This window comes from Capricornis sumatraensis, chromosome 18 (assembly GCF_032405125.1).
Source record: "Capricornis sumatraensis isolate serow.1 chromosome 18, serow.2, whole genome shotgun sequence".
Classification (NCBI taxonomy): Eukaryota; Metazoa; Chordata; class Mammalia; order Artiodactyla; family Bovidae; genus Capricornis; species Capricornis sumatraensis.
Genome location: NC_091086.1, coordinates 19667195 through 19682748, shown reverse-complemented (window position 1 = coordinate 19682748; position 15554 = coordinate 19667195). Strand labels below are relative to the sequence as shown.

At 41.2% G+C, this 15554-nt stretch overlaps 1 protein-coding gene across 3 annotated transcripts in view; it reads left to right on the top strand.

The window, feature by feature from the left end:
- Nucleotides 1–15554, top strand: part of MAST4 (microtubule associated serine/threonine kinase family member 4) — a 611596-nt gene that overhangs the window by 193827 nt on the left and 402215 nt on the right. For all 3 annotated transcript variants that reach the window (XM_068990601.1, XM_068990599.1, XM_068990600.1), the window contains exon 3: nt 10317–10441. In XM_068990601.1, the coding sequence (XP_068846702.1) occupies nt 10317–10441 (125 nt within the window). The remainder of the gene's footprint in view (nt 1–10316; nt 10442–15554) is intronic.

Genomic DNA, 15554 nt, shown 5'->3' with positions numbered 1-15554 from the left:
GTTTTCACTCCATTTTGCTAGCTTTTGTCTGCACCGGTATGTATAAATAATAGAAAAATAATGGTAGGTGATACATGCACAGACCCGGAGCAATGAGTCCCCCATCTCCAGTGTACGAAACAGGAAGATGAAGTTCACAATTCTCTGTTACATTCACATTCCATTTTGAACCCCTTCAATCACTTTTGCAGCCACACTTTCACTCTATCTTTCCTGTTACCATCTTACATTGTTCTTTTCTTCCAGGATGGATCACTTTTAACTTTCTTTTATCTGTGTACCTATCGTCCCTTTTACTACTTAATAGATTCCTCTTTCTGTACCCTTATAAAAAGCCTCCTGTATTGCCAATCCTGAGTGCTCAGGAAATAGGGTCCCCGGATAAAATAGGTGACGTTCAGTTAAATTTTAATTTCAGAGAGACAAGGAATAATATTTTTAGCACAGAGGTGGCCAATGTAACATTTGGAGTATGCATATTCAGATTTATTTGAATTGCAATTTATTTAGGCATCCTATGTTTTTCTAAAATCTGGTAACTCTATCAGTAACTACAGCAAGGGTCTGTACTGAGGCTTTTATGAGAGATGTTGTCTCATAGGTACATGCATGGTAGAAGGGGCAAGAGGCTGGGGCCTTACACACAGACCTTAGTACTCTATCCTTTCTCATGCCCCACTTCCCTTCCTTTATTTGGAGACAGGTCACTTGGAGACAGGACCAGCTTTGTAGACACCCATTAGTAGATCTGATGTATCAGTGTGAAAGTCTGTGTGTATATGCCCGCTGCCAATCTTTCAGCAGTCACAGTGTTCTCTGTGAACTCAAACAGTAGGAAGTTAAATGCATTTAATGACTGACTGGAAGAAAATGATCAGGCTCTCAGTCTTGAGAGATGACAATTTGGAGGATGATTGGAACAACCAAATGGCTACCTCAGCCCCAGAGCACAGATTTCCTCATAAGCATGACTGAATTCCCTAAAAAGGAATGTTAAATAGCCTAGTGATACTGTTACTTTAAGACATGAAGCACCGACCCTGGAATTCAGGGCTGAATTCACCTGAAGTTCATAATGTCACCTGAACTTTCAAAAGTCAGGGGCAGAATAATTGACTAGAAATAGAAAGCCTGAATTCCACCCCTACACTGGTCATTAATTTCCAAGCAGTGCTTGAAGCATTCATGAGGCTAATCCTGGCTTAAATTTCTCTCTTCTTAAAAACAAGGGCAATGCCATATTTCGCAAGCCACTAAGTGACTTGTTAGAATTTAATTCAGGGCGCAGGGCTATAGTTTGGATAACCATGTTTCCTAAATCCTATTGCTTTTAAACCAGGTAGAATAGACATTAACTTTCCTAGTAGGGGTTACAGAGTCCAGGGGTCTCCAACTTCCAGGATCTAAAGCCTGATGATCGGAGGTGGAGCTGATGTGCTAATAATAGGAATGAAGTACACAGTAAATATAATGCACTTGAATCATCTCAAAACCATCTCCCCCCACCTCACACCAGTCTGTGGAAAAGTTGTCTTCCTCGAAACCAGTCCCTGGTACCAAAAAGGTTGGGGAAGACTGATTAGTCCTTGATTGAGATCTCCCATCCCAGAAACAGGGCATTTTAATAAACTGTCATTTGAAAGTGCTGGAAGAGACTATGCAGTATTTGGGAGAAATTTTTACAGTTGTGTCTTAGATTTTCTGTTTATTCATTAACCAGTATCAACAAAGATTTCTTAAGACAAGAATAGTATATTCTTTAGGAAGCATACACAGACATTCAGGAGGAAGAATTTGAATTCTGTTTGGAACAAAAACCAACATAAAACTAGAAACTGTTCCAAAGAAATACATTTGGAAATATACTGGTGAGTGAATTAGATTGAATATAAATGTTTCCTTGTAAAAATATAGAACTTGTTAGGAAATTTGGACTCATCTGGAAGTTTTTGCTTAGATTGTCATATGGAGTTTATTTTCTCTCTGTGGCTGCCTTTGTTCTTTTTGTTTCTCTTGGAAAGCTCTTGATCCCCAATTCTTCCTTGGCCTCTGTCGTAACTGTTTAGAGGTAGAGCAGTTGTCAGAATGTTTACCATCTCAGGATGCCAGTGACATTTGGGTGTGTCAATCAAAGCATCCTAGCATGCAAAAGAATGTTACTGAGTAGGATTCTTAATTTCTCCAAAAAGTAAGTTACTGACTACAAATTGTTCTCATGTGTACTCAGGTTCATCAGTTTGCTTTGGAAACAGACAGTGTTTTGTGGTGGTGTCAGATCCTTTTGGAGAAGGGTTTTAGAAGAGAAAATCAAAGCCAGAAGAAGTGACATTATGTTTTTGTATCATTTTAATGCTGCTGAGCCTTTTTACCATTGTTATGGTTACAAAACTAACAGCTGAACCATAATTGCATATTTGAGGCAATGTTGTTCAGTTGCATCCGCTTCTTTGCAACCCCATAGATTGCAGGCTTCCCTGTCCTTCACCATCTCCTGGAGTTTGCCCAAACTCGTGTCCATTGAATTGGTGATGCCATCCTCTATTGTCCCCTTCTCTTCCTGCCTTCAGTCTTTCCCAGCATCAGGGTCTTTTCCTATTTGAGGCAATAGGGATTTAAACAAAGATGGAAAAATCTTTACTTTGGGAGAAATATAAATGAGAGACAGAATGGAGAGTTAATATGCACAGACATAAGTATGTGATCCTGTAAAAAGTTTAGTAGGTTCTGTGTACTAGGTGCAATGTGGGACTACAAAGACAGATGAGATATGGTTCCAGCTGACACTGAGTTTCCAGGGGAGGGAAGCATATTGTGTACAGAAGTAAAGGGCATTCTATACACAGGCAGCCCCGTAGAAGCAGGCGGCTGATGGGGGAAGGTAAGGCTAGAAGTGCCCTGGTTGTGGATTCAATGCCAATAATACCAAAATGGGTAAAGCATCTTGGAGGGGACCCGAGCCAGCACTGAACACATACTGTGTGTGTTCAACACCGCACTGGGCACTTGACACGTGTTACCTACAATCATCCCCACCTGAGGGCTGGACAGGGAAGCTCAGAGAGGGAAAGTCATTCATCAAGGGTTTCCAACGAATAAATGGTGAAACCAGGGTGCAAATCCCTGTCTGACTGGTTTCCTGCTCTGTGCTCTTGAGCTCACTTGGTGAATGAAATAAGAGCCACGTATCCCAAAGGGCCCTGAGCTGGAGAGAATTTGATCCAGTTTGAGGAAGACACTGAGGAGGAGTGCCCTTTACAGGAAGAGTTGTTTAGCAACGGAAAGTAGAGAGAGTAATAAGCCACTGTTTATTGTGGGCCTTCTGTTTGCCAGATGATATAACAGGCTCTCAATTCACATTCTGTGTCCTCACAGTCACCCCAAGATGTTGGTCAGTCATCTCCATTTTAAAGAGCATTTATGGCAAATTGAGGCTTAAGAAATTAACAAGGTCATGCAGCTGCTGTATGGCAGTAGTCAGGCTTTGAATTTTAGATTTGAGCTTTATGACTGGGGCCAAAGGCTAGTGGATTTGAATTCAGCCATTTCATTTCATGAGTTTAAAACCTGAAAGTACAGTTGACCCTCAAACAGTGAAGTGGTTGAGGATGCCAACCCTCTGCGAAGTCAAAAATCCTCATGCAACTTAAAGCCAACCGTCTCTGACCATGGTTCCCTCCAGCCATGGTTCCATATCTGCAGATTGAACCCTTCACAGTTTGGGCAGAACTGTAATGTTGACCACTGAAGAAAATCCACAAGTAAGCGGAACTGTGCCATTCCAGCCTGTGTTGTTCAAGGACCAGCTGTCTTTCCAGGATCCAGAGCAGGCAGCTAACATGTTCAAATGGAATGAAATTTTGGAAAGGGTTGGACTAACTGGTTGAGAAGCCAGGGTATGACAGGGGAGGAGGAGATGGCTCTTAGGAATTTGATTATTATTTTAAAAAGATGCTGGTCCTCCAGGAGGGTTTAGAAAGGTGTAGAGAATGCAGAGGAGGGTGAGGAAGGAGAAAGAGGAAGAGAGCACGGGGAGCTGACAAGTAGTTTAACAGCTGCTCCACATATCCGCAAAATGACTCTGAGAAAAAATGGTTCTATTTATTTGCCGTTTCCTTCCATATATCTTCCCAACAGCATTCATCAATATCTGTCATTTCCCAGGGGGTTTAGACATGTCTAGCAATTCATTCTGCTGAATTATATTTCAATATGAGGATGGAGGGAGGCTAGATTGCAGATGTTCACTCTGACCTGTGCCCGGCGTCACTCAGACACCATCCCCTCCTGGCTCCCGGGTGCCCTCACTCACACCGACACTGCAGGCAACACTGCTTGGTGTCCGATTCATATTACCATGTTCTCATTAGGGTAGCTCTACTTAATACTTCCTTAAAAATCAATTTTAAGTTGTCACATTAGCCTTTGGTCTGTACAGCTACAGCTTAGAGTCAAACCATTATGTTTTTTTTTTGATAGGAATTTTATATCCAGACGATCACCCCATGAAAGGTGCAAGAGGGAGTCGCTGTTGAGGGCTGGCTGTCATTGCAGGATGGGAGAATTTGCTGGGTGTTGGTCCATCAAAAGGCAGCAGTCAAGTACTAAAAACAATAGGAACACCGAAGCTTACTAAGCTCTGTTTCATGTATTACCTCATATGACTCAAATATCTTCTCTTATTAGAATTTGGTAATCTCAGTAGATGAGAAGAAATATTTCTTCTTTCAGAACAAGTTAAGGGAAAAGAAAAGAGGCCAGATATATTTCTCTTTAAGTGTAGATCTGAATTGTTTCCACTTAAAAATAGACCATGTGTTGGCTTTTCTGCCCTTTTGTCATTCAATGGCAGGGGTAACAGGGTGTCTGTCTGTGACTGGGGGTGAAAAGACCACTGTACTGTTGAGTCATCTTGACACGTTTTCCAAAGTTACTTTTGATTAAAAACTGCAGTCGACAGTGGCAGTGGCAGCTTGAGTCACTGCTCCATAGCCTTGTGGTTTGTCCAGGGGCTTTGATTTCCATAGATATGTGTTGTTCTGATATTTTTCTGCAGTCCCTAGCTCTCTCAGGGTATGGAATTAGGCTTGAGAGACTCCTCGACGTATTTGCCGTGGACCCAGTCAGTCTGGGCTTGCTCTACCAGTTAGCATCTGCTACTTGCCCTGCTTGCTACAAGCTTCCTTTTGGAGTGTCCCCCTAACTTTCTCAGGTTTCCAAGGCGGTGCTACTGGTAAAGAACCTGCCTGCCAGTGCAGGAGATGTAAAGGACACAGGTCCTATCCCTGGGTCGGGAAGATCCCCTGGAGGAGGGCATGGCTATTCTACTCCAGTATTCTTGCCTGGAGTATCCCATGGACAGAGGAGCCTGGCAGGCTACAGTCTACAGCGTCACAAAGAGTCAGACATGAGTGAAGCAACTTAGCATGCATGCACCTTGTCACCTCATCAGGTCCATGTGGTTAGTAATGTTGCCTTGCCATTTCATGTTTAATATAGAATGCTGCTGATAATATTCTAAGAAGTGAAACTGGGCATCTCTGGTGGGATTGAGTCTTAGCAGCAAAACAGGAGTTGACTGCTGCATTGGGAGATTAATTTGAATCAGACCTTGATACCCCATTGGCATCACAGTGCTGTGACAACCAACCTCCCCAAAAGTATGTGTTCTCTCTTCATTCGGCTTTCAGTTCCTGTGTCTTCAAGGACTTGGGGTCATGCCTACGCTTTGGACTTTCCTTGTGTGAGTCAACACACACTTTTTTTTTCTTTCTTTTTTTAAGGCTAGAATAGCAGCTCAATATAGGAGTCGCTGAACTTCAGCCCTCCCTGGTCACAAGTCTGTTGGGTTCTCAAATTACATTTATTTATGCCATTAAGAAGAATGATTGAGCAGCATTGTCAATACTGTCTAGGTATAGTTATTCTTTTGCAGTGGGGACAAGAAATTGGAAGTCAGTCACCCATGTGAGAGGGAAGATGAAAGAGACCGTGTCTCTGTGTTGCAGCCGCCCAGCTGAAGATGAATAAAGGGAGCCTGTAATTGCCTGTGAGCACGGCAGCCACTATGATGCGGGAAGCGATGTTTAGGGCTGAGCAATGGGGCATAAAAGAGCAACATCTTGATGATGATGGAGTACACTGTAGGGCAATGGCTGCTGACTCGGGGACCCTGTCCAGGCACTGCCACTGTCTTAGCATGGCCTTTAAGCTCTCTCCATTTTGAAAGTTTGGAGAGGTCTTGAAAAACTTAGTTCCTCTGACTAGTAAACGATTTGGAGGGCTTCAGTATAATTTGAGTATAATTTGTGAAAGCAGGTGCCGATGGAGTTCACTGTAGATACCTTCTTTTGGACAACAAAAGGACTCCTTCATTTTTTCCTATATAAGATATGAAAGTTTTAGCTAGGCAAGGGAGGGTGTGTATGTATATGTGTATGGAAATATACATAACAAAATTTGCCATTTTAACCTTTCGTACTTTATAGTATATTAAGTATGTGATTATTAAGTACTTTCATATTGTTGTGCAGCAATCACCGCTATCCATCTCCAGAAATTTTTCATCAAATTGAAACTCTGTACTCATTAAACAATAATGCCTCATTTCCTGCCGCGCCCCTCCCACAGCCCTCCAGTAACCACTGTTAAACTGTGTATTTCAATGAATTTGACTATTCCAGGGACCTCAAATAAGTGGAATCATATGATATGTTACAATATGTGTTCTTTTCTATCTGGCCTGTTTTACTTAGCATGTTTTAAGTTTCCTCCATGTTGTAGAATGTGTCAGTTTCTCTCCTTTCAAAGGCTAAATCATAATCCATTGTTTTTACATGCTACATTTGGTTATCTATCCATCCATCCATCTGTAGACGTTAGGATTGTTTTTACCTTTGGGCTAGTGTGAATAATGCTGCTTTGAACATGGGATACAAACTTCTGTTTTGAGTCCTTCCTTTCACTTTTTGTGTGTATATACCCAAAAGTGGAATTAGCAAGGGAGGTTTCAGTAGGCAGCAGGGAGGGTGAAGGGCAGGTGTGAAGTTTCTGGGGACTGCTGCGGAGCTTCAGTAGATGCTGGTGACAGCCCCAAAAAAGAAAGCTGACGGATGAGAGACGGGAGCCTGTGGCCCCGTCTGCGTGCTTGTGGCACCAGCACCGTGCCAGCTGTCCATTGTTCTTTTTGTCGCAGCTCTTGCCTCTGTAATGCTCGCCCCATTCTCCGTTCCTCCCTTCTGTGGCTCCCCCGCCCCTCACCAAAACCCTTGAGAGCAACACACGGGCCACCTGAGCTTCCCTTTCTTCCTGGTGGCTACCTCAGAGGGATAATCAAACTTTGCCAGCATTCTTATGTATAACTGAGCACCAGAAGCCATTTCTCAAGCCTGCTTTGTTCTGTAGAGTTCCTAGGTCTATTTTCCCTTTACTATCCTATCTGTGGTCAAGAGAAGTAAGCCCAAATGTAAGACCATAGCCTGACTGCTAAATCTGTATTGCATTTCAGGTGATACGGAACTTACTGGAGGCTTTAAAATCTAGGCAGGTACCATTATTCTCTGATGCCAAAGTAGGTCTCCAGAGGCTATATTTAAATCTTTATATAGCCATTCTGCTGGATTTGTGGCTGACCTGATATTTTCCTACTTCAGAGGGATACTTCAAGCATACATCTTTGAAAGCATACATCTCATGTTTGAGGACATGTGTTTATGGAGGTCTTGCTTCTTGTTTTTTGGGGTTTTTTTTGAAATTCAGGATGAAAACAAAGGAAAACTCATGCCAGGAAAAAGACCATATGTAACCTAGATAGAACCAAGGTACAATCTGAGTCTTAGTACTTATTTTTGTACATAATCTTAAAAGGTTGCAGATCTTTCTACTCTGTTGAGTAAAGACCCTGTCACCCCTGAAACAGTGACAATAATCAGCATAAAAACTCCATTCCAATAACCCATACCTCTGTAGTTGAAGCTTGACAAATTCTTGTTTCACTCTGACCAACAGATTTCAGCTTTAATATGGACCTCTCTTTATTGCCTCTAAATTTCTAGTTATGTCAGTAGACAGTACCTAATAAAGGTTTTAATCGGCATATTGGAATTTTAGCAATGTGTTTCCAAAAAACACAAAGCTGATCAAAGTTCCAGTTGTAACAACAAGCTTGATGCAGCATTCAAACAGAGCAGCCAGACTGCCAGGCAAGCTCACCTCTCCTACAACAGAGTGGGGATGGTATTGCCCATTAATTTCCACCCTGTGCAGCTGAATAATGCATTGACAGATGCTAATTTTCTTAAATCGTAGGCAGCAAATGATGCATGAATACAGCAGCAACACACTTTTCAGAGGCTCTTGGTAGTCATCAGAAAGAAAATTTGTATAAAGTTTGATGTAATCACTACCAACTATGGCACAATGTTGATGCCTTCTAATGACTGCCTTAAATCCATCTGTTGTCCTCTTTTCCCTATTAACACTAATGGGGGTCCAGGCAGGAATAAAATATCCCATGTGTTGTGCTATCAGACCCTCCAATTTGTAACATTCATGTGATTCCTAGGATGAGACTAGGAATAACATCTAAAATCTTACCTATGACAGGATAATAAACATTATGTAAATGCTTCCTAATTTAATTATTTGTTCCAGTGGATTAACAAAATTTTATTTCTTGCTCACCTTGCTATCCCTCATGTGTTGCATATCTCTTTGTGCTTATTTTTTTAAGTTTATTGAATGTTCATTATATGATGTATTTTCTTTTTTTTTAGTACCACCCTATAAGTTTACCCCTGTTTTACAGCTGAGGAACCTGAGGCTTGGAGAAGGTTGTGAATAAGTGATAGAATCAGTTTGGGGGGGTCAGAATGGGCAGTCAGCATTTTTGTATGTAAAAAATTATTGTCTTGCCATAAAATATGAATTCTCACATATTTAATATGGTATGTGCATGCATGCTCAGTTGTGACCGACTCTTTGCAAACCCATGGGTTGAAGCCCACCAGGATCTCTGTCCCTGGAATTTTTCAGGCAAGAATACTGGAGTGGGTTGCCATTTCCTCCTGCAGAGGATCTTCCTGACCCAGGGATAGAACCTGTGTCTCCTGTGTCTCCTGCATTGGCAGGTGGATTCTTCACCACTGTACCACCTGGGAAGCCCATTTAATATGTTAATAGATTTCAATTTATTTCAATGTATTAGTAATATTTCAATTGTTATTATGTATCAATAGTTATTAACCAGTGAGTGCTTGTGAAGTGCGTGCTTAAAGAAAGATATGGGGGTTCTTTTATAAGGAACAGACCTGCTGGGGAGAACACCAGGCACAATGTTACTTCTGCTGCAGGGTTACCAGCCACACGGGCCACAGTCCTCATGAATCTTGGAGGGATGAAGCTGCAGTCCTCATACATGCAACCCGTAGAGGAAAATCTATGGTTTGGTTACTGTCTTTTCATTGCCTTCATGTGTTTTTTGGGAAAGAAGTGTCCACTGGTTCTTTCATCATTCAACAAATATTTAATGAGTACCTGCTATGACCAATTACTGTGCTACAGCAAAATGTCAGACGTGGGCTCTGTTTTTACTGAGCTTCATCACTATGTGACTATCCATGCCCATCCTAACATGAAGGTGTGTATCTTATGTGTTGATAATTAGTCTAATCCGTGTACTGAAGAAGTAATACAATGTGAGTTGGTTCAGCTGTTTGACTTTTAAAGACATGCACATATATATGAGTTCAAGGTCGATATAAATTGCTCATTGAACCTACACTGACATTAATGTCCTGCTTTATGCAAATGGATACCATCATCTGTCCTGTGGACACAGCTGGATGAACACCAGTAGCTTCAGAGGCAGAGAAGCTGGGAGAAAAGGGCACTGGCCCCATTTCACCTTGAAAGACTTCCAACTCCTCCTTTTGTTGGTCATGATCTTCGTAGACACTTCCTAGTGCATTCCAATATCACTTTCCATATTAGCTGTTTTAAAAGTACATTTCTAAATGCACATGTTCATTTCTACGATGCTGAGGATGCTTCGCATGTTTATATATATATCCTCAACTCCTCAGCATAGTAACAAGACCCTTCCTCTTGCCCTACAAATTCTGGAGATGAAGAGACTCACCTGGGCTTATGTGGGAACTTCGGATCACAACTTAAAACTGAATCTCCCGACTTGAAACAATCTGCTTCCAGCTGCTATACAGTATAATTATAACATATGGCTGAAACGATATATAAGGATTTCTACTGAAGCACTGCTATTCTACCCACTACTCATACTGCCTTCTTTTTATCCCCAACAGGCAGGTATCTCCTTCCAAACCCGGCTGCCGGGCAAGCCTGGGCGACCTCTGTGGAGACGTCCAACCTCGTGCGCATGCGCAGCCAGGCCCTTGGCCAGTCGGCGCCCTCGCTCACCGCCAGCCTGGTGAGTGTCCTCGGGCTCTGTCTGCCCTTGGTTAGGTTTGCTGCGTCTCACCACCGACGTAGGGACGTCTACATTTATTGAGTTTATTGTACTAGATTTGAACTTAAAACTACATTTAATGTTAAGCACAGATTTGACCCTGAAATTTTTTGTTTCCAGCGTGCTGGGTTTTCCCAGATTCTCCCCTTCAACCTAAGTTGGAATATTTTTGTAAACTTAACTCCGTCTCAACTTTTCCCTCGAAAGAAATGAAAATGGTTCTAAGCTTTTTTTAAAAGAACTTACTTGAAAATGATTTCAAACTTACAGGAAAGTTGCACGAATAAGACAAATACACACAGCGCCAGCTGGTCCTTGGCCTGGGTTTGAGTATTAACTCCTGCCTGTTTGGTGTGCTGTTTTCTCTCTCCGTGTGTATGCATATACACTCACGTATAATGTTTTGAGCTCTTTGAGAATAGGTTATATATATCATGGCCTTTTGTTATCACAGGTAACTACGTTAAATTTATGCATGAAAGAAGTCTTTTATCTGCTCCGCCATCTGTATTTCATTTTTATCAATTGACCCAATAATGTCCTCTCTAGTATTTTCCCTCCTTCAGTAGAGGGTCCAGTCTGGGGTCATGTATTGTATTTAATTATCCTTTAACCTGGAAACTCTCCCCAGTGTTTCTTTGCCTTTTATGACGCTGACAGTTTTGAAGACTAAGTGACTTCCCCACCCCATTTTTTAAAGGAATATTCCTCATATGACAATGGCCTGGTATGTCTGATGTTTTCTTACAGTGAGGTTTGGGTTTTGCATTCCAGCCCAAAATGTGACATTGGTGATGCTGTGGCCTTTCAGGTCCTGCCATGGGCAGGTGATGATACGTCCATCTGCCCATCATTATGATGGTATTTTTTTTCACCCAGACAAGACACTGGCTGGTTTCTCCACATAGTTAGAACTTTTCTCTTTACAGTCAATAAGCCTTTGGCAGGGAGACACTTTGAAGCCATCTAAGCATGTTTCTTCTTATCAAAAATTTCCTTTGGATTCCATATTCATTGGTGATTCTTGCCTGGCTCCTTCTCTTCTGGAATCATTGAAAATGGTTATTACTTTCAGCTCCAGCACTCTCTCTACACCTACAGGTTGGCACATGGCATAAATATTTATGCATCTGTTAGCAGCATGGGCTCCAACATTCCTTAAAAAAAAAAAAAAGTAATATAGACTATTTTAACCATGATGCTTATGAGAATTTTGCTTTCCTGTGGGCCCATTACTTTTCAGCTTTAACCTTTGTCACAGCCTATACAGGTCTATACAGGTTGCTTTTGTATTGGTGGTGGGGTTATATGGTATAGGAATAGATTTTGAAATATCCTTTACTGATGGTGATGCAAATGGTATGTCAGTGCCTTATAATGTTATACACTGATAATAAATTATGTGAGATATTTGGAAATCATTCAGTAATGTAGAGAGATCTGATTTAGGTCTAACCTCTAATCCTGCTTTTGTTGTTAGGTAGCTATATACATTTAAGCATGTTCCTTAGTTTCTTAGATTTTATTAGCTCTTCAGCAAACTGCAAGACGAAACAACCTATTAAACAGTCTCTGGAATTCAGCATTGAAATTCACTGTTTCTAGTTCCAGAATCATAAAGATTCTGAACATACTGGATAGTTATCCCTGAAAAGTTTCTTTGAGGATATTTTATGACTTCAAAATTGACTATGGTCTTTAAATCAAAATGTATCTTTTACTTCTCAGGAAAATTTGGGGGCTTCTTTTTAAAGGTTCAGTTAAATGATGCCTTTTAGCATTTTCCCCCATCCCATCCCCGAGTTCAAAGTTACTTTTTCTTCTTGAGAAATTTTATTAAAAGGTTATTTTACTGTAAGCATTTACTTTTTAAGGAAAGAAGAAAATTCCTCACAATAAGTGATTTTATTTTTTTTTAAACAGAAGTGCTTTGAGGGCCACTACAATATTATTCTTACACATAAATAGATAATCCTGTATGTTTATTGCCAAGTAAATCGTTCTAATTAAAACAATACTGCCACAAAGTAATGTGTCTAATACTGGTAGTTATGTACTCAGATTAGAAACTGATTGATTCATTGATAAAAACACGTCAGGTGACCTAAGATATTTGGAAATAAGATACAAAACCAAGGAGTATAGCATTCTTATCAGAGAGTCACTTACCAGCTTATTTACCCTGCAAGTATTTATAGGGTTTAGGAGCAAAGCTAGAGAAAATGTTAAAATACCATAAGAAGCAAACTTAAAATAGTACCTGGCACCTAGCAAGCCTCAAATATTAGCCAGAGTAAAAATCACATGTGGCACCAAAGCCAGATGGTGACTGACCATTTACTACTAGACAGTGAAGGTTTAAAATGTCACCCTCATCATATCTTTTCTTCAGAGGTTTCCTTGCTTCCTAATTGTTGTCTAAGGAAAACCATTTGCAGGCTGTTTGACCATGTCTTCTGTCCCCTACCTTCTGGCATTTCATGAGCAGGAGCAGCTGGAGGAGAGCTGCCAGGCAGAGCACCGTCTTGATTTCCTCATTGTTCGGCAGCAATTTGCTCAGGTTTCTCTGCCATGTCACTTATTTCAGAATGTCACTCAGTATACTTTCATGACTTTGCCTGTTTTTTTGTGCCCTTTGCAGAGTCATTCAAGTTAGTCTATGTTTCTTGGATTGGCTTATATCTAAATTATGCCGATTACACCTAACAGATTTGATAGAGAATGATACTGAAGGAGTATTAATATATATCTATTAGACCTTTTGCTTTTTCCTTTCTATCCCCCTTTTTCTTGTCTTCAAAATAAGCCTTATGTTACTGGAAGTGCATTGTACAGTAGAACATAAGAATTGTTAGTTACTCATTCGTATCCAACTTTTTGCAACCCCATGGACTGTAGCCCACCAGGCTCCTCTGTCCTTGGAATTCTCCAGGCAAGAATTCTGGCCTGGGTAGCCATTCCCTGGGGTTGAAACCGAGTCTCCTGCATTGCAGGAGGGTTCTTTCCTGTCTGAGCCACCAATAGGACATGCTTCACTCTCATTCTCTCCTGGCCACTATAAGCCCCGTTGCCCTCGTCCTCGAGCTGTAAGCTGACCTTCCTTCTGACTCTTAGCGTATATCAAGGCCCACCTTTGTTTTAGTTTTTTGTGTTTATGCCTAATATCCCCCTGCTAGACTGCATGTTCCTTGAGGGAAGAGTTCCTGTCTGATCTGACATTCTGCTCCTCACTGTTCCTAGCATAACACCTTGCATATAGGAGACATTCAGTAAATAATGTTGATGGAATGAATAATCACTGGTGGAAAGTGACAGATTCCTTTAGTTGCAAGGCTGGAGTGATGATGCGATTCTGTATGCTATCATGGGTATCTAATTAAGACCATCTATCTAAAGTATTTTTGGTTTTGCTGTCCAGCACATCTTAAAATCGTGATTAGCCTCAAAGTCCATGTAATGGACCAAATCCCATTCAGTTGTAAAGAACCCGCCTACCAGTGTAGGAGACATAAGGGACATGGATTCGATCCCTGGGTTGGGAAGATCCCGTGGAGTAGGGCGTGGCAACCCACTCCAGTGTTCTTGCCTGGAGAGTCCCACGGACAGAGGAGCCTGGAGGGCTGCAGTCTATAGAGCTGGAGAGGGTCAGACACAACGGAAGTACACCGGCACGCTATTGAAAGTTCCATGTCAGCTGCTGACAAAATACGGTGACAAAATGAAGAAATTATCACAGTCCATATTCAAGGAAGTTTCCTTAACTTGCTTGTGAGTAGTCATGCAGTCACATTGGTTTAAGTATTTTGTTGATTCTTTGAAGAGGAAAGTTGAGACAACACATATGTTCAAGTGTGGAGAAGTTAGTAAAATCAGAGTCAACGCGGTTTATGTCTAAATGACAGGATTACACTTGATATCACAGTTTTATGTTCAGCACAACAATAGAACATGTGGGGAAAGTATAGACCCTCAATCTGAGAGGTTGTCATATGTTAGTAAGATATAAATGAAGGCTGTGGTTGGGGAGCTATGCGTTTCAGTAAATGCATGACCTAGTGTGATTTAAATGCCATAGGCAAGCTTCAAGGTAATGCTAACTACCTTCTCAAGGAGGAGATTAATTCCTAGCCGGAAGTATCTAGTTTTCCCTGGCAATGCTAAATGTAGTGTGTTCCTTCTCCCAGACACATTGGGCATTTCTGATAAATGGCACATTCCAATTCATCCTAAGCAGCCTGGTAGCTGGCAGAATACATGCTCAGCCAGTGTCCGCCTGCTGGGGCACCAGCCGGGAGTGCTGATGAAGTGTCAGACGTATACCTCGTATACATTAATCTGAAGAGGGGAAAACTCATTTCCCCATTTGCTTCCTCCATCTTTCTGTCCCTCCCCACACACATGGGTAGTTTATCAAAGAAGTCATAGTCGTTGAAAGCAGGGGATTTATACAGATGCTGCTTTCTGGTAAGAAAGATGGAAATTTCAGGAGGCAAAGCAGGACCCGGGGTAACTTATTTTGTTCGTAGGAAAATAAGGTTGTAAGCCCTGGTGATTAAAGTTTAGAAATGGTATATGTAACCATCATAAGAAATAGTCACTTCTTTTGTTCTTTGAAGTGGTAGATGGATGGCAGAAACAGTGAAAATTAGTTTCCAGTATTTTCAACAGTTTTCTGTTTGATTTGAGTCATGTGGCTCATCTGTTTTTATTCTTGTGAGCATCTCTGTCATATTCTTTCTTATTGAGCACTTCCTTGACCGGTCTGTTTGAAAGTCTTTCCCTCACTGCATGCCACACACCTCACTTTTCTCAATAGCTTTATCTCCTTGCAATATACCACATGATTTGCTTATTGTTTATCTCCTATTATTCTGATGAAAAATTCTTGAGGACAGCTAGTTCTTTCTGTTTCACTGAGTGTTTCCCTGGGGCCTAGAACAGTCCTTGGCACATAATAGGTGCTCAGTGAAGGCTTGTTGAATGTAAAAGTAAATATATTTCCTTTCTTTACCTTTTAAGTGCCCTAGAACAGACTTATTTTTTGTTTTTAATCTGTAATTTACCTTTTAGGTTT